The sequence below is a fragment of the Protomyctophum bolini genome, assembly GCF_963924005.1.
Source record: "Protomyctophum bolini genome assembly, chromosome: 18".
Taxonomy (NCBI): Eukaryota; Metazoa; Chordata; class Actinopteri; order Myctophiformes; family Myctophidae; genus Protomyctophum; species Protomyctophum bolini.
In genome coordinates, this window is record NC_137879.1 from 18727345 (window position 1) to 18749502 (window position 22158).

Genomic DNA, 22158 nt, shown 5'->3' on the forward strand with positions numbered 1-22158 from the left:
GCCAGAAATACCCCTCCCCTATACACTCAGAGTTAAATTAAACATTTTTTACTGTGTGTTTTACCGATGCCTGTATTCTGAACTCACCACTCCGGCTACGGAGCATCCGGGCTGAGATGCCATTGGCTCTCCCAGCTCCTGTAGGGGAGTTGGCCAAAATGACATCCACTGAGGTCATGTCCCCTCCAGGCTGCTTCAGCAGGTCAGTCAGGGTCCTGGTGGAGTTTAACACACAAAACATCTACAGTCAGGGAACTATTGTGATGTACCTTTTATTTAATTTTCTTGAGCAATTTAGTCATTAGACCAATTCTCCTTGAATAATTATTTCAACACATCCCACACATAGACATAACAGTTTAAATGGTTTTTTTTGTGGCTTTCGCCTTTATTTTATATTCTTTATGGAGGGACAGCGTACAGACAGTAGGTTGACAGGAAATGGGGAGAGAGATGGGGGGGAAGACATGCAGTAAAGACTGTCGGGATCGGGAGTCGAACCCGTGGCACACTGCCGGACTGGTTTGCCAGCCAAGGTGCCTAGACCACTGAGCCATGGCCCAGTCCGACATAACAGTTTATATATATGATTGCAGACATACACGAGGGGACGAGGGCGGCGCAAGAGGGTGAAACTAGACATTGCGAGTGCCAGGGGTACAGTAGCTACAGAGAAATCTTGAAAAGAGTTATATACAGGTGCCCTTCTCAGGACCAAAATAGTTTGAGAACCACTGCTACAGAATTGTTTGGAGCACAACAGTTAAGCTCAGTACACTATTAAACAGGCTTACTGTGCCTTCTCTTGTATTTTCCTTGTCTTGTAAACACTGCTGAGGATGTATACTAGTGTTGTTGTATGTTTGTATTGTATGTATTTATTTGCTTTGTGATGTATTTCTATCATACTATCTATTCTAATCGACACTACTTTTCTTTTGCCCTTATCTTGTGCTGTCTTTGGTGATTGAATTTTCCCTTTTGTGATTGTGATTTAAGTTCTTATGCCATCTTATCTTATCTTATACACAGATGAATCTAGAATCTTCCGCTTCCTACAATCAACCTACATTATGCTGATTGGATGCAGTGAAGAATCAAACCCCAATCCCTGCGGTGGTGTGTGAGTACTAGTTTTAGTGTCTGGCATTTGCTTTATTAAGCTTTAATGTTTTCTTTGTGTTTGTTTTTCAACCCATAAAAAGTCCTTGTTATGCTAAACACAGCCTTGGTACACACACACACACCCACTTTTTCTGTACTTTATGATTAAATTATTGTCTATGTTCCTACATATTGTACTGGATGTTGTAGGCCTTTAGTTGGCATGTTATTTTCCCCCAAGATAGTCACTCAAACCATAGGCTCCCCCTGTGCCCTATATGAGCTGCAAGACAGGTGCATAAAGTGGACCTTCTGCAGTAGTTAGCACCACTGACAGTGTAGTAGACGTATATGTTAATAATAGTTTTTAATTTGAATTAGAATAGGTGAAGAGGTCGCACACCAGAACAAAAAAACACCGCTAGGATGCAACTGGGATGTATCCTCAGTGATGTATCCCAACGTCCTCGGGGTTTCGGGTCTTCCAACATCATCCGGCGCGTGGAGGGACTAGGCACTGTGGGTTGACTCCTGGCCAGGCACTTCCTATGTCTCACCAATAATATACTTTCAAAAGGTTTATTCTCTACATCACAGGACAAACGTTTTGGCTATCCAACCTTCATCAGTGTCAATCCGTGTTCATTCGCAAATAAACACTCAACACAATATCATGAGCTCCTCTACCTAGATTCTCAAACGCAGCATCCATTGTGCAGAAGGTGTGCGTGTGTGTGTGCGTGTGTGTGTGTGTGTGTGTGTGTGTGTGTGTGTGTGTGTGTGTGTGTGTGTGCGTGTGTGCGTGTGTGCGTGTGTGCGTGTGTGCGTGCGTGCGTGCGTGCGTGCGTGTGAGAAAAAAACACAATATGCACAACTAACCACTGGCGTATTTGCATTGCACACATGCACATACATGTGTACAACTGTACATGTGTACATGCACCTTCATTTCAGTCAGTGGGACTGAGCTTGATATTCAAAACCCTGTGAAGATTCACAGGAAATTTGTTTTGGGGTGTACCAGCTATTGATCAGTTCATGCACATGTAGTCCATGTAACTCCCTACAGCGCCTTATAATAACTCTAATCACCCTCCCTCCTCGTGGAATACAGCCACACATGTTCATCACTTTATATAAACGTGTTGGGGCTGTCGTTGCCTTTGTTGAATTCAGTGTTGATGCTATTCATTCCTTTGATCAATAATTCAAACGCTTCCTCTGTTAGGCCATCGAAACTCATGTGCATTTATATATATTACAGCAGCCTCCCAACCGCTGTTGATGGTCATGCACACATGCGCGTGCCTTTCTTTTTGCAAAATACAGTCAATACAACCTGTGTGAATGTGTGAACATGCACACACACACACACACACACACACACACACACACACACACACACACACACACACACACACACCAAAAGTGCTTTGGCAAAAGAGTTTTTGGCTAAATGCTTTTTTGGTGTCACACATAATAAGCCTGTTTATCTATCATCACATCAAACATAGGGTTTGTACTCTCTCTCTCTATCTCTGACTTTGTGTTGTTGGTGCCTTCGGCCTCTGCTCTCTCTTGGCTCACTGTGCAAACCGTTTTCTGATTGGACATCTGCAACCAAACTGCTGCTGATGTTTTCAGAGTGTGCTAATTGTTGGAGTGAGCTTCTGCATTTGTATGTGAGGAAATGCAAAAGGATGGTTTAGTCACAGGTTAAGCTATCTGACCAGCCACAATAAAAGTCTTGATATGGAATTAGCTACATGTCTATTTCCTAGTCTACCATTTAAGAATGTGATTGTGACACTCTTCTCAAATTATTGCTAGTTTAAACGATTTGTGGCACTTTTTAAACGCTATAGGCTACTTAGCAAGTATCTAGTTTGAAATAACAGAACTTTCACCGACTGGACAAATCACCATATTACAGTATTAAAAGTAATAGGGCGGCTGTGGCTCAGGAGGTAGAGCAGGTCGTCCAATGATCCCTGGGTCTGCGGTTCGAATCCCGGCTCCTCCTGTCCACATGTCGAAGTGTCCTTGGGCAAGACACTGAACCCTACATTGCCTCCAATAAGTTGGTTGGTGTGAGCTCGCCACCATTGGTGTGTGAATGTGGGAAGTGAGGACGCTGGCGTCGACTGTTCGCCGCTTCACCTCCCAATGTATGAATGAATGAACCATTGTCAAGCGCTTTGAGCGCTATAAAAATGTAATTCATTACTTCTCATTCTCAACTGTGAAGTCCCTACTCATCGTACTGTAAGAGTGAACACGATGTTCTCCTGTCAGAGCTGTTCTTAAGACTGAACTGATGTCTCTCAAATTACTTTAGAGTCCTGACCCACTTGGCAAAATGCACTCTTGTCTCACTCAGTATCGTCACAAAGTTCCGAAATATCACTTTATCAACACTTTATTAACAATGTACAGTATCTCCAAGACATGTTTGTCACTGAAATTCCTGTCATCTCCCCACATTTGTCATGTCACACAGCAAGGATCGCTGCTAGAACTCGCGCCAGGGATTATAGTGATAGCAATAGTGGGAGACATACCGTGGAGATGATTTGATCCTGTATACGAAGCTTGTACTAGTATTATTAAAACCGAGTATACCACTCATGTTTTGTTACTTAAATTCTTCATATCATTCAGTAAATAATTTTGCCATAACTTTTCCAACACGTAGTATGCCATCACTAAATCAAGTCAAAACGTTGTCAGCATGCAGGATACTGGTGGTGCTTCAAATCTCGCTATTAAGGATATGAAAACAAGACATGGTTTACAACTACGTTTTTTGCTAGTCTTGCTTGATGTATACGGTTGAGGCAAAAAACAGTATAGCCATATTAATTATTTTTCTGCCATCTACGAACATATTCGGATCCCCTAGGCTAGGGTAGGCAAGTGCCAACCACGAACATGTTTGTAGACCCCTGTATAATCCATATATGAAAACGCCGATCGTCAATTTACCTTTTAGCATTGCTCCGGTTGCTATGCAATGCCTCCGTCCCCACCAGCTATGGGATTTTTACATCCAGACTCCATTTATCTCCATTAAAAGCAGGATTTTCAATGGCCTGTATCTCTAAAGCTTTGAGCCCTGTCCATGGTGAGCTGTCGCCCATCCTATGATCGGATTTCATTTGTGACTTTGTCTCGCATGGCTACGGACATGTAACCGTTTCTGACGAGAGGTAAGGGGTATGTGCTAATGATCACTGCTCACAACAATAGTCCCCACCACCCTGATAACCCGGAAATGAAACGGAGGCTCGTAGCATGGGACTCAATGCTGGCACATGTTAGCTGTGCTTATGCTACCACCTAGCGGGCAGCGAAATACATTTAAAATATGCCAGGAGCTATGCCAGCGGGTGGTGAAGTCTGCCCAAAAGATCATTGGATACAGCCTTGTCCCCCCTCCCTTCGGGCAAGAGGCTATGTAGTATCAAGGCCAGCACCACCAGGAGGAAGAATAGCTTCTTCCCTGTTACCTTGAACCATCTGTGAGACTACACATAAACTCTGCATTATGAACTGTACTGTCTGTCACAAACTGTTTCATGTTGTTTTAGTGCTGCTGCTTTTTTATGAGCACGTGCAATATTAGTGGGTGGTACAATTGCTTTTTTGCACTTGCAGAGTATTCCTATGAAACGTTTAGATTTTGCCTGACCAGTACCTGGGTAAACAAATGTTCTGTATTCGTATGGAATGGCAATGCCAGTAAGACGCCTGAGGGCGAGAAGCGTGACCTCGCCCTTTAGGGCTGAAACAACAGAGCTTTTTAATACGGCTCAGTTAAGAAGCAGGAGTTACACTATTAATCTGGTTTCCGTGAGGTCAGATGTAGAGTTGCTGGCCGGCTCCATATATGCAGATCTAGGTGATGATCGTCTTATGACACATGCTATATATGGAGCGTGTCTTTAGTGTACACTACAGGATTTGATGAGGTCAGATAAACATATGGAATGTCAGAACAGGTCGGCTCCATACTGTATATGAAGATCTAAGGGTTTTATGAGGTCAGATCAACATATGGAAAGAATTCTGTACTGGCCATATATGGAGCATGACTTGAGTGTACAGGGTTTGAGTGTGATGGACGTGTGACGGATGTATCTTGAGTGTGACAGACGCCTGGTGCAGGTTTTCATAGTAAACTGCGACCTACGCTCGCAAAAACTCCTTGAACCTTGATCACATGGGTATATAATCTGTCTCTGATTCTCTCCTGCACATTTCAACATGACTCTACAGTAGAAAGTGTAAGACGTGTAAAGAGTTTTGTGGGTCTTGACAGACACCAAAAACTACCGTAAATGCTTTCTACACGGTTTTAAATCCTTGGCTAACAAACACCCTTCACTATGTATTATCGCGGTGTGTCTTGCATGCACACTCTCATCGTTATGTAATGACGTGAATGTGTGACTCTGTGACAATGTGTGACATCGTGGCCCATAGTCTTTGCTCTCCTATCAGATTAGGGTCATAGTAACTGTGAGACGGGAGTTTCCTAATGCCCTGTAACTATCAGTTTCCAAACCCTCAGCATACCAATTAATGATAATCACTCAGCAGCACTAGCACAAAAGTACAGTAGCCTACAACAGCGGAGTGTCTCCATGTCTCTTTGTGTACCTCTCACTTTATCTCTAGCTCCCATTTATAAATAATATAATTGCGACTGCAGGTCTCATTTACAGTACTATGAAAACGTGCATTTCCCGTCAGTTGGTCCATCCGTCCGTGCTCGTGACATTACGTGACATCATCATGTATGGAGATCCCTGATGTCATCAATATGAAGCCCATATATGGGAATGCTCATATATGGAGATCCCTGATGTCATCAATATTGGCCACCTCAAACCCTTAGATCTCTATATATGGAGCTGACCTGTTCTGATATTCCATATGTTGAACCTTCCCCATCCGTCCTTCTTCAATGTCTCCCTTTTGACTGATACCAGACCATTCAAACTCTAGACGGGCCTGCCCCAAAGTTATTAATGCAGCCTGGCAGCCGGCGAAAACTAGAATTCTTAGCAGGCCCAAAAATGAAGGCCCGGCCTTACCTGGGCCCTCATCAAACCCTGTACACTCAAGACACTGCCCCCGCTGCCACCCTTAGATCTCCATATAATGAACTGACCTGTTCTGACATTCCATATGTTGATCTGACGGTTCTGACCTCATCAAACCCTGTACAGTCTTCAAGACACACTCCGGCCCGGACGGTTAGCTCAACCGTCATGGCACCTATAGGCTACTGAGCCAGCCTGACGGCGTGCCGCGGGTACGACTCCCGATCCCGACGACCTTTGCCATGTGTCTTCCCCCCATCTCTCTCCCCATTTTCCTCTACTTTCATCCTATCAATCGGCAGAAAAAGCCCCCCCCCCCCCCCCCCCCCAAAAAAAGAAAAAAACACACACACAGTACAGAATTAATTCCATATGTTGATCTGACCCACCCCCATGCCAAAGCGCCAACGCTCGCCCAGCAGTCTTCCGTCACCCAGGCGGATGCACGCTCTATGCTATAGGTGTCTGTTGTATTCCCCCCCTATATGGACTTGACATGTCCGATATCAGCAGGTCTGTGTACAGTATATGCCTATATGTCACACACACACACACACACACACACACACACACACACACACACACACACACACACACACACACACACACACACACACACACACACACACACACACACATCCCTTGAGTTAGTGGGCATCCTGAACAGATTTGGCTCTTTTTCAGGATATAAGTTAAACTTTAATAAAAGTGAGTGCTTCCCAGTGAATTGCCTGGCTCGTCAAATACCCAACGATTCCCTACCCTTTCGAGTAACAGAAATAGGTTTCCGCTATCTTGGAATTCACATCCGTAAGACTACAAACTCCCTGTTTACGGATAATTTACTACCTCTTGTTGACAAACTTAAACAGGACCTAGAGAGATGGAAGACCATGAATATATCCTTGGCGGGAAGAGTGAATAGTATAAAGATGAATGTTCTACCCCGTTTTGTGTACTTGTTTCAAGCATTGCCAATATTTATACCTGTGTATTTTTTCCGTAATCTGGACAAACTCATGTTATCATTTATATGGGGAGATAAATCTCAGAGAATTAAGAAAGAAACCCTACAAAGATCCAGACCTGACGGGGGACTCGCCCTTCCCAACTTTAAGTACTATTACTGGGCTGCTAATATATCCAAGTTGGTCAGTTGGGTTCACAATCCTGATTTGGACTGGTGCCAAAACGAAGCCAGTTCATGCTTGGGCACATCTTTATTGGCTCTTATCACATCCAACCTACCCATTTCCCAGAACCGCTATACCTCCAACCCTATTGTTAGGAACACCTTGAAAATATGGTCCCAATTCAGATCCTCTTTCAACCTCAGAGAACTTTCTCCCTATAGCCCGATACGTAATAACCACCTGTTCACCCCCGCACTGTCAGACCCAACTTACTCTCTATGGTCTAGATCAGGACTCGTTAGACTGGAGGATCTCTACGTCAACGACATTTTTGCTAACTTCAGGCAACTATCATCTAAATTCAATCTACCTAACTCTCATTTGTTTAGATATTTCCAGATCCGCCACTTCGCCCAGTCACATAATCCTTCTTTTCCTAACATCTCTCCCAAATCTGGAACTGAATCCATCTTAGATGCCCCGTTGCAAAAAAAAGGCCTTCTGTCTTATATTTATAACATTATCTCTAATTTAAGGACCACTTCTCTTAATACAACCAAATCAGGCTGGGAAGGGGAACTAGGTGAAACCATAACAGATGAGACGTGGAGTAACGCCCTCACTCAGGTAAATAGTAGTACCTCATGTGCCAGGCTAAACCTAATCCAACTTAAAGTTCTGCACCGCTCTCACTACTGCAAAGCTAAACTAGCTAGAATGTATACCAGTGTTGACGACAAGTGTGATAGATGCCACATATCCCCAGCTAACTTAACACACATGTTCTGGTCATGCTCCCAATTAACACAATATTGGACTGTTATATTTCGATCCTTATCAGAAATGTTTAGTATATCCTTACTCCCCTGTCCTGAAGTGGCAATCTTTGGTGTACTTCCAAAAAATATTAAGTGTAACAAAAAGGTTCATAACTGTATAGCCTTTCTATCACTACTCGCTCGAAGGAGAATCCTCCTAGAATGGAAATCCCCACTCCCCCCTAAACCAGACCATTGGCTGAAAGATACCATGCTATTCCTGAATCTCGAAAAAATTAAATTCGATCTACGTTGCTCTCCAGGAGGATTCACCTCCTCCTGGGGTCCGACAATAACCTATCTGGAGAATCTCTCAAGTCTGCTGATCGTCCCATAGACCAATGGTTATAAACCATGTTGTTCCCCTCCTACTCCGCACACCAACCCCACTCCTTATACTTCCGTCTATTTTTCTCTCTTTTCTACTTCTCATATATCCCTGCTGGCTATTACTACTAATTACCCTATTGAAATAAATGTATAGAAAAAGGCGTCAAAGTTCCAAGTGGGAGGGTGGGGGGTCGTTACTCGTCCTGTCTCTTGTTCCGTTTCGTTTAGTCTAATTTTTGTTTTGTCTCAGTGTCAGTTTTGTGACCAAACCAACTTAAAAACAACTCTGTCCATGTACTACCAGAACTGTCCTGTTCCCTGTCTGTTCTCTGTATTTGTATGTAAAAATAGAAAAAGAAGCATGACATATGTACTACATTACTTCCTGTCTATAACCCTATTCTATGCTCAATAAAAAACTCTAAAATTGAAAAAAATTGAGTTAGTGGGCATTTGCAGGAATGAATGAGGAAGCGAAAATGTAAGAGAGGTTGGGAAAGGTAACAGGGCTTGGGGGTGAGAGTTGGTACATCCTGCATAGACTTTGTGCTTTCACTCTGATGAAACAGTGATGCAGATCAAACACGTGCATTTACACAAACTTCAGTGCAAACTCACACACTTAAACACACATGTGCAAATGTGTGTGTGGATACATACCGTTAGAAAGAAAAGCAAACATGAATATAAAATGCCCTCTACCACCATCACACATGCATGCACACACTCAGACAGAAACAATCACAAACATACATCCAGTAAAAACACACAAACGCACGCACGCACGCATGCAAACACACACATTGGTAAAAGGTGAGAGGAGATGGCGTGTGACAGCCAAACCCTGGAGAGAATCAGTAAGGGTGTGAGACGGATGAAGAGACAGGGAGGAACAGTGGCAGAGAGAAAGAGAGAGTGGCGGAATGGAAAAGCAATCCCATTTGTGGTGTGTGGCAGTAATCCATATGTCCATGTTGGTATTGGGTATTTATCTGGCTGCACAATAGGCCACAACCACATAAGTAAGGTCAAGACCGATAAGTGGCCATGTCCCCATTACATGACTTTACAGCCAAAAGTCCTATCAACAAACAAACAGACTGATGCATATACACATGCTACAATGTGTGTCGTAGCCTACACATGCCGTGAGTAACACATTAATTTATGGTGCCGTGTTATTTGTCCAATGGCTCATTGTTCCAATGGTGCGTTGGTCCTTCGACTTGCACATTACTAACCCTATCCCTAACCCTAGACCTAACCTTAACCCTAGACCTACAGTAGCCACGGGTAAGTCTTAACCGGCCAGGGGTTAGTCTTAACCGGCCAGGGGTTAGTCTTAACCGGCCAGGGGTTAGTCTTAACGGGCCACGTATGTCGGACAAACAGGATGTGGGAGTTATGAGCGGTCCCCTTCATTTACTGCATGTGCATTGTGCACGTGCATGCACACATTTTTGATCATGTGACTGCTATTAATTTCTCCATGTTGGTTCTCTGCACATGACCCCTTTAATTGTCCGTGTGTTTTCTGCTAACCCTAGGCTGACCTTTCACTGTATGGCCAAGAGAGTTCTGAGCTCTACCATATACAGGCTGCCTACAGTGATATCTTAATGACATTGTGTGTAAATGGCAGATCAACAAGCTCACGTGTCTTGATGTGTATTGAGAACTTGAGGATTGCTTATTTTGGCATACAACAAAGTATAATAGTGGTTAATTGAGGTTAATTGAACTATACTGTCCTAGTACCTTTATACCTTTTATTTATAGCCGTTGGGAACACATTTACCACAAGAACGGTTATAGTGTGATATATATCACTGATGCCGATAACCCATTTGACTGGCCAATTGAAACACTTTTAAACCTTTTTTCAGTTACATTTTTACTGCACTTTGGCTTTGTATGGCAGACTAAATCACATGTTTTGTGTGTGTGCCTGTATGTGTCTGTCTGTAAACATGTTAGTGTACAGCATGTTCTACTGTGTAGTGAGTCAAGGTACATACGGCACCTTTGCATACATGTACAGTTCATTGTACTGTACGGTTTGTCTGTGTAAATGGGTGTGTGTATGTTTCTTAAGGGTCTTAAGTACATTCCACTTGGAGTGGCTGTTGGATATATTTGAGCTGCACACGCAGGACACACGGTCTTAGTCACACAGACATTTTCGGACGAAGGATTTGTGTCAGTGATCTCATTGAAGTTTGTTTAATCTTTGGAAGGGTAATCTGTGTGTTTATGCTTCTGGATGGTTTCTGTTTCAATGAGGTGCTGCCCTTCAGGAAATGTTTAATCCTGGTAATAGTTATCTGCCAATGGTGTGTGATATGATATTTTATTTATTACTTGCGCTAGCAGAACGCGCAAGTATACTAGTTTCGCCCAGGACGATATTCGATGCGTATGCACTGTCCCAGCACTTTTGATGCGTATGCACCGTCCCAGCAAATGACGTAATGACTACTTGTGCCTGATACTGCAGTGGTGCCAGATTACATACATGTATACATAGGAGCATTACCTTTAATCCTCCCGACACTAAAACATATATCGTCATTACGTCACCATCGAAAACCAATTACACTCTGGCATTGGGTCTTTTAATCCACATCTTTATTACGTCATCATTGAGAGCTAGTTATACCAGTTACCCTGACGTCATATGCTGGGACGGTGCATACGCATCAAAAGTGGCGCAAAGTAACCACAGTATACCGCTAATCAACTTACAAATTACACATATACACAGAGGCATTTAGTATTAATATCACTATAGTCCAATATTAAGTAAATTTAAAGCAATTGACAATTTAAAATAAATAATTTAATAATTATACTGTATACGTGATAACATATTTAATTTCAGTTTATATACCGGTATGATATCGGATATCGATGATTTATTTTTCTTTGAGAAACTAAAAAGGGATCCAGAATAATTCTAAATCGATAAAACTGTGTTTCTTTTATAGATAGAAACTTGTGCCATACTTCATAATACTACTTTTTTACATGCATAAAGTAGGTAGGTAGCAAATAGCTAAACCTAATAATTCAACATTTAAAACGTTCACAGAGAAGCTGAGATTTGACAGTTTGTAGCGGTCGACAGTACTTGCACGCTCTGCTTGCAAGTATTGCTTGCAAGCCATTTATGGAGGTATGGCCTACTAGTGTGCAACAAGCAAGTATGCACTCGACAGAGTGCAGTTCTAGTTTATTATATTTTTGATCATGAACATAGACCATTTTTCTGCTAGTGGATTTATTTTGATTTTGTTTGTCATTATTACCAAACTTACCTGAATAACTGAGTCATATTGGTTAAACAGCACTGAGTCATCAATCTTTTGTCAGGGACTATTTTGTGTGTCAAGTGTGTGTCAAAAGTCATAATACGGTAAATAAGCTACAACATGCAAGAACTCTGGAATAAACCTTTAAGAAGAGCCGGGTTGAGAGGAAGATGGGGGAAGGCAGAGAGAGCGACGGAGGGATAATGAACGATTAAAAGAGGTTTGACTACAGTTCATGCTGCATGTACATTTGTGGTAATGATTTCCTAAGGGAAGCAGATTTAACCCTGGACCTCATATTTAACCTGATAGCTATTTAACCTGCAGCACGATAATGTTGCAGCTTGCAGGGGCATGTGGATGCGTTTGTGTCAGTATGTGCATGTGAAGTGAATAGTGTGTTCATACTGTATGTACATGGGTGCGTGCACTGTGTGTGCGTGCATGCGTGCGTGCGTGCATGCGTGCGTGCGCCTGTGAGTGTGTGTGTGTGTGTGTAGAAGCTATATGCCTGCTTACAGTATGTGCGTGTGGACGTGCTTGCATGCATGCACACATACATGCATGCGTACGTATGCCTGTGTGATAGCAAGGCGAGAGGGACACGGGGATTGAATATTACATTTGTCAATGTATAAGTAATGACGGCTCATTACTTTTCTTTTCTGTAGAGGATTGTTTTCATTTCCAATGCCTGTCTATCTGCTTTTTGTAGCTACAGGAAGCAAGACGAAACTAATGCTGGCCCAGAACAAGTTTGTGTTTTCATTGAGGTACTTCGTATTGGCTTTTTACTTGTCTTCATCATATCACACACCCTTGACTTAGTTTTAATAAGTCAATATCTCAGGAGAGAATAATCTTTTAAAATGGAATTATTTCAGACTAGCACAGTCCTTCCCTTTCAAGTTAAAACAAATCCTAGTAGAGAGATGTTTGGTCGAGGTTTCATTCTTTTTGTTGTTTTATTTCAAATATAACTGATGCTTACAAACAAAGCAAATGGTACATGAGGGATTAAATAAAATACAAAATAACACAAATACATTGAAAAAAGAAAACATGGAGAAAAGAAAGACGAAAATTAGAAACATGAGTAAGTGATTTATGAACATGAATTGGGTTTGGGAGAGATGAATGCATGAATGCAGTCCATACACACGAACATGTAACAGGTAATAGCCATTCTTTTTCTTATTTCTGTCAACATACTTTAATTTCAGACAATAATTACAGCATGTCATTGTCCTGCTTTTACCCTCACTGAGCATTGTGAAGGTCAAGGTGCTGGTCATCATCCAATAGAAATATTATCAGAACTTATGCAGGATCATCTTTAGGATGATCTTTACTGTACCTCATACCCCCACACACATGGACACATACTTACATGCGCACACTGTGTGTCATGCAAGGGCACGTAATATGTTATGTACACATGCACATACAGCCATAAATGCATGCAGGTATACTGTACTCACATGCACCCACACAAACGCATGCGCACACACACGCACGACACGCACACACACTCAGCCGACCCCCACCCCCATGGCCCCTACTACTCACCTGGCATTGCTGAGGTCCGTCCCGACTCCGCCCCCAACTCCACCCCCTCCCCTGCTCTTTTCGAGGCCCAGCTTGGCGAAGATGCCAGCCAGCACCATGACGGCCACCACGCCGCAGATAATATAGACCACCAGGTGCGTGCGGTCTCGGTCCTGGTCAGCCTGGCCCTCAGTGATGGTGGCCACAGGCTTGCCGGTGTTGGCCCAGATGGGTGAGTCGTAGTTGGAGCAGATGTTCTGGTCCAGGCGCTGCGTGCGGAACTGGCAGCAGAAGCGGTAGAAGCACGTGCCACAGCAGTATAGGAAGAGTCCGGCGTTGCAGTTGAACGACGGGTCCCACTGGCCCATCACGTCGTAGTAGCCCATGCAACGTGTCCCGGTCGACGGGGGGCTGTCCTCATCGTCGCCGTCCCCCCCGCTGTTGGCCGTCGACAGACCCGTCTCCGCGAGCGTGGGAGTGTTCCGGGCAGCAGTCTCTGCCACGGCGTCGGGCTCCGACGTCGTGGCAGAGACTGCTGCGGTCTGGTTGGCCGGCTGGTCGAACTCGGCCGTCACAGAGTAGGGCGGCCATGAAGACTGAGTGTAGCTGTCTTGGACCGGCGTCTCGGTGGCTGAGAGGTCCTGGGCGAGGGCAGGCCGCATGGAGGGGACGATGGAGGAGAAGAGGACGAAGAGAAAGAGGTTGGAGGAGGAGAGGGGGCTGGTGACCACCGGGATGCTTCGAGACCCCATCAGCCCCAGGTTGTACCTGCAGGCTGAGAGTTGGGCGTTAGAGCGCAGGTTGAGGGCCATGGGAGATGGAAGGCTAAACACAGAACAGAAAATACAATAAAAATATATACACTATATTTGTATGACAATACTGTATACTGTATTCATTTTACATTTATGATGATTATATCGTTTTGTCAATATTTGGGCAAGTGGCAGCAGACATTGTACTGTAACCCATGTGCATCATCATAAAAGATAATTTATAAAATGTTCAAAAAACCTGGGCTAAAGCTCAACTACTACTAAGCTCAACGGCCACGGTTGAGGTGAGTTGTATTGTGTGGCGAATTATGGTAATATAATGCATGGTGAGCTTTAATTGGTCCCTTCCTGAAGAAATGTGGTAATATAGCTATCGTATTTTACTCTTTATTTTACTTTTTTTGTTCCTGCATAGTGAGAAATGACAACAGAACAGAACAGAACAGAACAGACACACACGAATAGAAATGCACCTTTTGATCTCTCTGAGATGTGCAATGAGTTCAAAACCTTCTCAGTTGTTGTTCCCCAGAATGTTCATGGGTTCAGCTCCCCTCTAGAAATATCCACAAACTTTACTCAGCAGCATTCTTCCTCCTGATTCCCCCATCCGTTTCATTCTGATCCTCATGTGTTTTCCATCCTCCGACCGGACACAAGCAATCGCAAAAACAGTTTGTAGCCCGTCCGTTATCCCTGTTACTTCTTCTCTGTGTTTGTATGCCTGTAAGGTGCGCGTTTTGTTACCTCGTGTCGGTCTGTCAAGTTTTGGCAGGTATGAGCGCAGAGGGGTCCAGGTTAGCTATAATCCCACAGGGGTGCTCGCTCGCATTGCCAAGTCGCCTCAGAGTGTATGAGTCTATGCTTGTATGTGTGTGTGTGTGTGTGTGTGTGTGTGTGTGTGTGTGTGTGTGTGTGTGAGAGAGAGAGAGAGAGAGAGAGAGAGAGAGAGAATGAGGTAGAATGGGTATGTGTGTGAGTGCTGTGGAGCTCCATAGAACAAATGAGATATACAGTACCCCCCCCCCCTCTCTTGTACTCCTCCTATCTGCTACTCTCCACCCCTGCCCTAGTATGTGTTGAGAGAGAGAGAGAGAGAGAGAGAGTGCGCTCTGTGTGTGTGTGTGTGTGTGTGTGTGTGTGTGTGTGTGTGTGTGTGTGTGTGTGTGTGTGTGTGTGTGTGTGTGTGTGTGTGTGTGTGTGTGTGTGTGTGTGTGTGTGTGTGTGTGTGTGTGTGTGTGTGTGTGTGTGTGTGTGTGTGTGTGTGTGTGTGTGTGTGTGTGTGTGTGTGTGTGTGTGTGTGTGTGTGTGTGTGTGTGTGTGTGTGTGTGTGTGTGTGTGTGTGTGTGTGTGTGTGTGTGTGTGTGTGTGTGTGTGTGTGTGTGTGCGTGCGTGCGTGCGTCCGCCTGTCTGAGGGGAGGGGGTTGTTCATATCCAGCTGCATCTCACATCATCCCCACAGGGAATGGAAGACTGGGATGGATGGAGGAAGGGGGAAATCAACAGAAACAGTGTCTTGCTTCTGTCAAATAGTTTTATTTTGTTTTTATTTTCTTCTCTTTTTTTACTACATTAGTCTCTGCAATACAGTATGTCACTCCATCTTCTTCCCCACATAATTCTCTCTTGCTCTGTCTGTTTCAACTCTGGAAGTGTAAAAACTCATAATTCTCTCTTACTGTTTCAACTGTGGAAGGACAGCTCTCTCTCTCTCTCTCTCTCTCTCTCTCTCTCAATTCAATTCAATTCAAATGAGCTTTATTAGCATGATCAAACATACGTTTACATTGCCAAAGTGGAGCAAAACAATCAAGATAAACAAATAAATGTACAAATAAATATTGAATATAAATAGGAATAAAATAAAGGTGTAGACTACTACTGTATCTATCTTGGGAAGCTATATAAAGATTTTTTCTGTCAGATAGTTATACATCCATATGCGAGACGTTATACTTTTGAAAGTTGACAGCAGTATATTTCAATGTTTTTGCATTCACTTAATAGTATAAAAACACTTGCGACAAGTAGCAGAGATGTATTCAAATGTAATTGAATTAAAGTTAGTTGCTCTGTTTATATAACAGTATTTCTATGTACCGAGGTCATTTGTTGTAAAACAGTGTAGGTATAAACGGTGTACACACAATGATTTGTAAATCGTTGATTTGTGGTTGTGTTCCATTTGACATCCTTCTCCTGTCACAGCAGCTAGCTCACACATCTTGCTGCTGTGTTTGCACATTGTTGTACTTCACCCAACAGAGTTTTTGTCATATACCGGTAGTCATGTTTTCAAACTCTCCTTGGGTGATTGTAATCCGTGGGAAGTACCTGTATATCTGATGTCTTGGTACAGTGGACAGTATATGTCTCTGATGTCTTGGTACAGTGGGCAGACGGTTAGGAAGTGTAGCTCAGTCTCTACGTCGTTTTGTGTACCGTGGGTGCATAGCCTGTCTTCTCTTGGGATCCAGGTCTGCCTATGTTGGCCTTTCTCAATCGCAAGACTGTGTTCACTGAGTCTATATCGAATTAACGTTTTCCTTAGTTTTGGATCAGTTACAGTGCTCACATATTCTGCTACTGTCTCTCTCTCTCTCTCTCTCTCTCTCTCTCTCTCTCTCTCTCTCTCATGTTTGCTCTACTGTCTCTCTCTCCTCAGTCTGTTGCTCATGCCACAGGCGTGGATAAACAAATCTGTGGTGCAAAACGCTGCATGTCTGTGTAAGGATGTCATGTGTGTGACGTGTGTGTGTGTGTGTGTGTGTGTGTGTGTGTGTGTGTGTGTGTGTGTGTGTGTGTGTGTGTGTGTGTGTGTGTGTGTGTGTGTGTGTGTGTGTGTGTGTACATTAATCAGAAAGACTTAGGTGTAGGGGTCCAACTGCAGTCCTCACTTTCTCCATTTGCTTTGTCCAAATCCCAGCCTGTTTGGAGACCCTCCGATACACTCAGCCAACAGCAGGACGAGAGCTGGCAAACATATACACATGCATTTGCGCACACACACACACACACACACACACACACACACACACATGCACACGCACACACATGACCACGCGTACATACACGCACAGACACAAACACAAACGGATTGCCATGGGCAATTATAACTGCTTTTCTCCAAGTATACTACAATAAGAAGATGTGAGATTTTTAATGGAATCATAAGCAAGATTGACAAGGGCTTTTATTTTCTATTTAGTTAATCGTCTCTCACTAAATCCCCCCTTTATGTTGCACTCAGTCTATAGCAACGCAGTCAGTGTTTCTTCATATTCAGTTGATTCTTGTGGCATCACACATATTGGACAGTAAGATACGTGTACGATGGCTTCGCTTTCCGATAATAACACCAGTAAGACGCGCAAACGCGGGAAGCGAACGCAGCTCGTACATATTTGGGTTTTGGACGTATAGCTGCTTTGGGGACTCCTTATATGGTTATGGCTGAGTCATGGTGACGTAATCACTCAGCTCCATATATGGGCACAAAAGCGGGACAGACAGACAGACAGACAGACAGACAGACAGACAGACAGACAGACAGACAGACAGACACACACACAGACATGATCTGCTAGGTCTCATAGTAAGTGCTCACTGCATTCGCAACAACTTTCAAACTCTGTTATTTCCAACTATTTTCACCAGGCGGAATGAACTGTGATTGGTCTACTTTTGAGGGGACATACAGACATAAGCCGGGGCCCCTTCCTCATTAAAACACTGGAAAATGTCCATGGAATCAGGTCGAGACATTGTCCAATATTGGCCTTTCACACATTGCATGCAAGAGGATAATGTCCGTTCCAGAGGGGAGCTCCACCCGTCGACAATAAGAGCGTCATCAACACTTCCACGTGCTGGATGTAAATTTACTGGACAAGCACCACGTCCATTCACACGTATAGCGGTTAGAGCCAAATCGGACAGTACCCTGACTTAACTCAAGGGTCCTGCCAGTCTGTGCCATGTCCGATCCTACTGAGCCGGAATGTTGCGTTCATACAGTGCGTACAGCCCCTCCGTTTAAAGTCTGGAAAGCATCCATAATACAGTTCATGTCTGCAAAACGTGTTCTAGACAGGTTGGCTTATGTGTGAGAGGGGGCAACTGGATAAAAGCACTATAAGCACAGTAGGGGAATGAGAAGAAAGGGGCAGATATAGGGCAGTGAGATGGGGACAAAAGGGAGAAGGGGGCTAAGAAAGGACAAGCAACAGCTGACTACTGACGTCAGATAGAAAGGGAGAGAGGGTCAGAGAAAGGATGTGAAGAAGGAGACATGCTGAACTGGGAAAGACCGATTATATTTATTAATTTATTCATTAATAAAACCAATCAGAACCAATCAGAATGCCGGCTGATATCACCTTTTAAGAAACGGCATGCGCCCGGCCGTAGGCGCATTCCTTCGTGGCGGAGATCAGAAGACTCACAGAACGCTTTTCTAGTGACACATACTCCTGCATTAAGTGTGTGAGCTTAAAATCTAGCAGCCTTATGTGATATAATTAACAAAAGTTCTCTGCTTACCAAAACATCACATGATGGAAACGAGAGGTGTCCATATGTTCACGTACTGCTGCCATCATAATCATCTTGGCAAAATGTCTCCTCATGCCCTGTGACATATCTTGACTGTTGATCATTTTAATGATGGTCATTAGGTTATTTGTTTAAAACTGCATATGAAAGCATGAGCCAATGGGAACATGCTTTCATATGCTGTTTTCTCTCTCTCTCTCCACTTTTGAAACAATTTATTTATAAAATATTTGGGGCAAATGTCCCCACGTCACTTGTGCCAACAATGCAGGAATACACAATTAGACACCATTGCCCTGTCACAACATCTCACAAATCCTGCAGCTGTGTTTGCACATTGTTGTACTTTACCCAGCAGATATGAAAGGTGTTTGTCATTTGTTTTGTCATGTGATTGTAATCTGTGGGAAGTACTCTATGTGTCTTTGATGTCTTTGTACAGTGGGCAAGTGGTTAGGAAGTGTAGCTCAGTTTCTACCTCAAATAATATTTAATTTACCAAATTTACAACTGCACTTTACAGTGGCACTTGGCACTGGCGCTAGGCGACAAAATCAGTTTGGGAGAGGCATACCGTATGACAGGGTAGGGATGGAGATGGATGGTGTGTTCAGATTAGAACGATAGATTAAAATCTGGAGCAGAGGGAAAGAAAGAAGCCCAACTAACTGAGAGACAGGGATCTCAATGTTAGTATTACAGTGTGTGGCTTTGACACATATGGGTATATTGTCCTTAGGCTATACATGCATGCGTTGCGCATGTGATCTGATTGAAGCAAAGAGTGCTCTACGTCTACGGCTCTACGTCCTCCCTGCGGGGAACAGCAGTGACAACACACAGAAATATGTGTGGTGAGGAATAATCCCACGGACCACGGTATTAATGTTGTGCCTGAACTAGATTCACTAAAACGCCTGCTGGTATTCCCCCCCAAATAATATTCAACACGTTGAATATTTAATCTTTTACTTTGTATCAGATGACGTTAGATTTTAGTCTTAGAATATTCATAATTTGGCTCCAAGTGTGACTATATACTGCTGCACTGTTGTTCTTCTGTGTTATTTTTTGCATTTTGCCATCTCTCCGCTTTCCTCTCCACTTCTCAGTCCTGTTCTTTCACTTTCACGTAGGAATGATTGATTCTTGAATGGCGGTTTGGTGCGTGTCTTGATGTGGATCAGTCTTATTTGAGGGTGTTAATTATTTATGATTGAATCATGTATGATTATATATTACTCACGTGACTGTCGTCATTTTACGACCACAGGGCTCTTGGAGGATGTTGGTGAGAGGTAATGAGAGGAGTGAAGGGGGTGTTGGAGGAGAGAATAGAAATAAGTGGAGGATAAGATGTGAGAACAAGGGATAATTAGAGAAGAACTCCCATCGGTAATATACAGAATGTGGCTCCTTTAACTACTATACTGCGAATTGACTACTAGTATAATTTGAATGCTACTTTTATGTGTGATTGTCTGTACATGCTCTACAGTATGCATACTTGAATGTATGCAAGCGTGGGCGTACAGCATGCATATGTGTATGGAATAGTGAGCTAGTTCTCCACTAAAAGCATTGGTGCACCAGCAGGGCATGATCAGAGACTATGCCCTAATGAGGGGATCCAGGCAAGGCTTTGATGCTGCTCCCCTCTGGGGGTCCTGGGAAATCAGTGTAGGGGAGGAGGGGGAGTGACCTTTGACCTCAATGTTGAGGAGAAAAACTCCTATGCTAAGATTTCTCATGACTAGCAACATTACAAATAAATAAAGGCATTACCTGTTCACCTTTAAAAGGGGGTCACTGAAGCACTGTACTTGTTGATGGCATACTTTACCACATAATTTGGATATTTCTCTTCTCTTCTCCTCTTTACTTTACACATTACTAGAGTCTACTCGACTCTTCTATTTCATTTCGCATTATTGTTTACTGGTATGCTAACCAGAAAATGAAAGTAAAATGGGGGAGCACATTATCCACCCCTTTTCGGGTGGGTAATGGTGTCAGGCAGGGGGGGATTTTATCCCCAGCCCTATTCAATTTATATATGGACGGCCTGTCAATGCAGCTGGAGGGTGCAGAACAGGATGTATGATTTGGTGATACCCTAATTAATCATTTTATGTACGCGGATGACCTTGCGAGTCATGGAAGAGCATGGTACTTATAGAACTAAAGAAGATCTGGAACTTAAGTTTTCTGCCTTTCATCTGTCTGGTCAAATTATGGGTGTGTCCAAGATTACAAAATATCTTTCTCTGTCATTGCCCACGTGTGCATTAAAGTCCCCCAGTAAGACTATGGAATCCCCCACATGTGCCCCATTCAGGACCCCATGTAGGGTATCCATGAAGGGAGGCCGGATACTCTGTACTCTTGTTCGGTGCGTACGCACAAACAACAGTCAGAGTATTCCCCCTCCAACCCTAAGGGAAGCGACCCTCTTGTCCACCAACTCCAGAAAAGAACAAGGTTTACCCCTTGTCCAAGAGTTTGGTTCCAGAATCCTTACTGTGTGTGGAGGTGAGCCCCACCAAGTCAGCCTCCCGCACCAGGTCCGGTTCCTTCCCCACCAGTGTAGTGACGTTACACGTCCCCAAAGCCAGCCTCTGCTGCCCGGGCCTGGTCCGTCCAAACACTCCAGTGTCACTGCCACCAGTCTGGCAGCGCACCCGACCCCACTGCTTCCTGGTGCATAGCAGGATAGTGTAATTAGTCCTGTCCATCTGTCTGTCTGTTGGCAAAATAACTCTGGAACAAATGGCTGGATTCTCATGAAACTTGATGGGATCGATCAGTATCCTGCCCCGAAGGGATGATTAACATTTGGCTTTCAAAAGGTCAAGGTCAGACACACGGTTAAGGTCACGGTTACGTCACCATATATCAGGAACTGAAAAACATTGAACAAGAGATGATGGTGTGGGCAGTGTTTGCACCTGCAGGTGCATTTCTGTTCTGACTGAAATTAAGATACCTCTGTGAGTAGTAAGTAGAGTTGTGTGTATGTGTGTGTGTGTGTGTGTGTGTGTGTGTGTGTGTGTGTGTGTGTGTGTGCGCGCGCGCGTGTGCGTGCGTGCACGGTGCGTGCGTGTGTGTGCGTGCGTGCGTGCCTGCCTGCCTGCCTGCCTTGCTTCCTGCCTGCCTGCCTTGCTTCCTGCCTGCCTGCCTGCCTGCCTGCGTGCGTGTGAGAGAGAGAGAGAGAGAGTGGGAACGTGTGCGTGTGAAGGGAAGTGGGGGGGGGTCACAGTATTAGGAGGAGGTCATATCCTGGGGGACAGCAGTCCTCTGTCTAGTCTGACCCACTCTACAAACAGGACGTTGATTGATTCCCATCGCCAGTCCATCAAACACTGGTTATAGGCTGTTTTGTCACCCAGACATAATGATGGGACGTCTATTTGTGTTTGTATAGGTCTGTGTTTTCATGTGCAGTATAGTTCCTATGATAATGTATAGGTCTGTGT

The 22158-nt window shown here is 43.9% G+C and overlaps 1 protein-coding gene across 1 annotated transcript in view; it reads right to left on the reverse strand.

Annotated features, from left to right (window-relative positions):
* shisa8b (shisa family member 8b) overlaps positions 1-21417 on the reverse strand; it is a gene marked incomplete at its 5' end in the record, with an annotated part of 30666 nt that extends 9249 nt beyond the window's left edge. Inside the window, 3 exons of the mRNA XM_080790024.1 lie at positions 88-215; positions 13374-14177; positions 21170-21417. Coding sequence (XP_080646150.1) covers positions 88-215; positions 13374-14177; positions 21170-21417 — 1180 coding nt within the window. The remainder of the gene's footprint in view (positions 1-87; positions 216-13373; positions 14178-21169) is intronic.
* Positions 21418-22158: the final 741 nt, after the last annotated feature.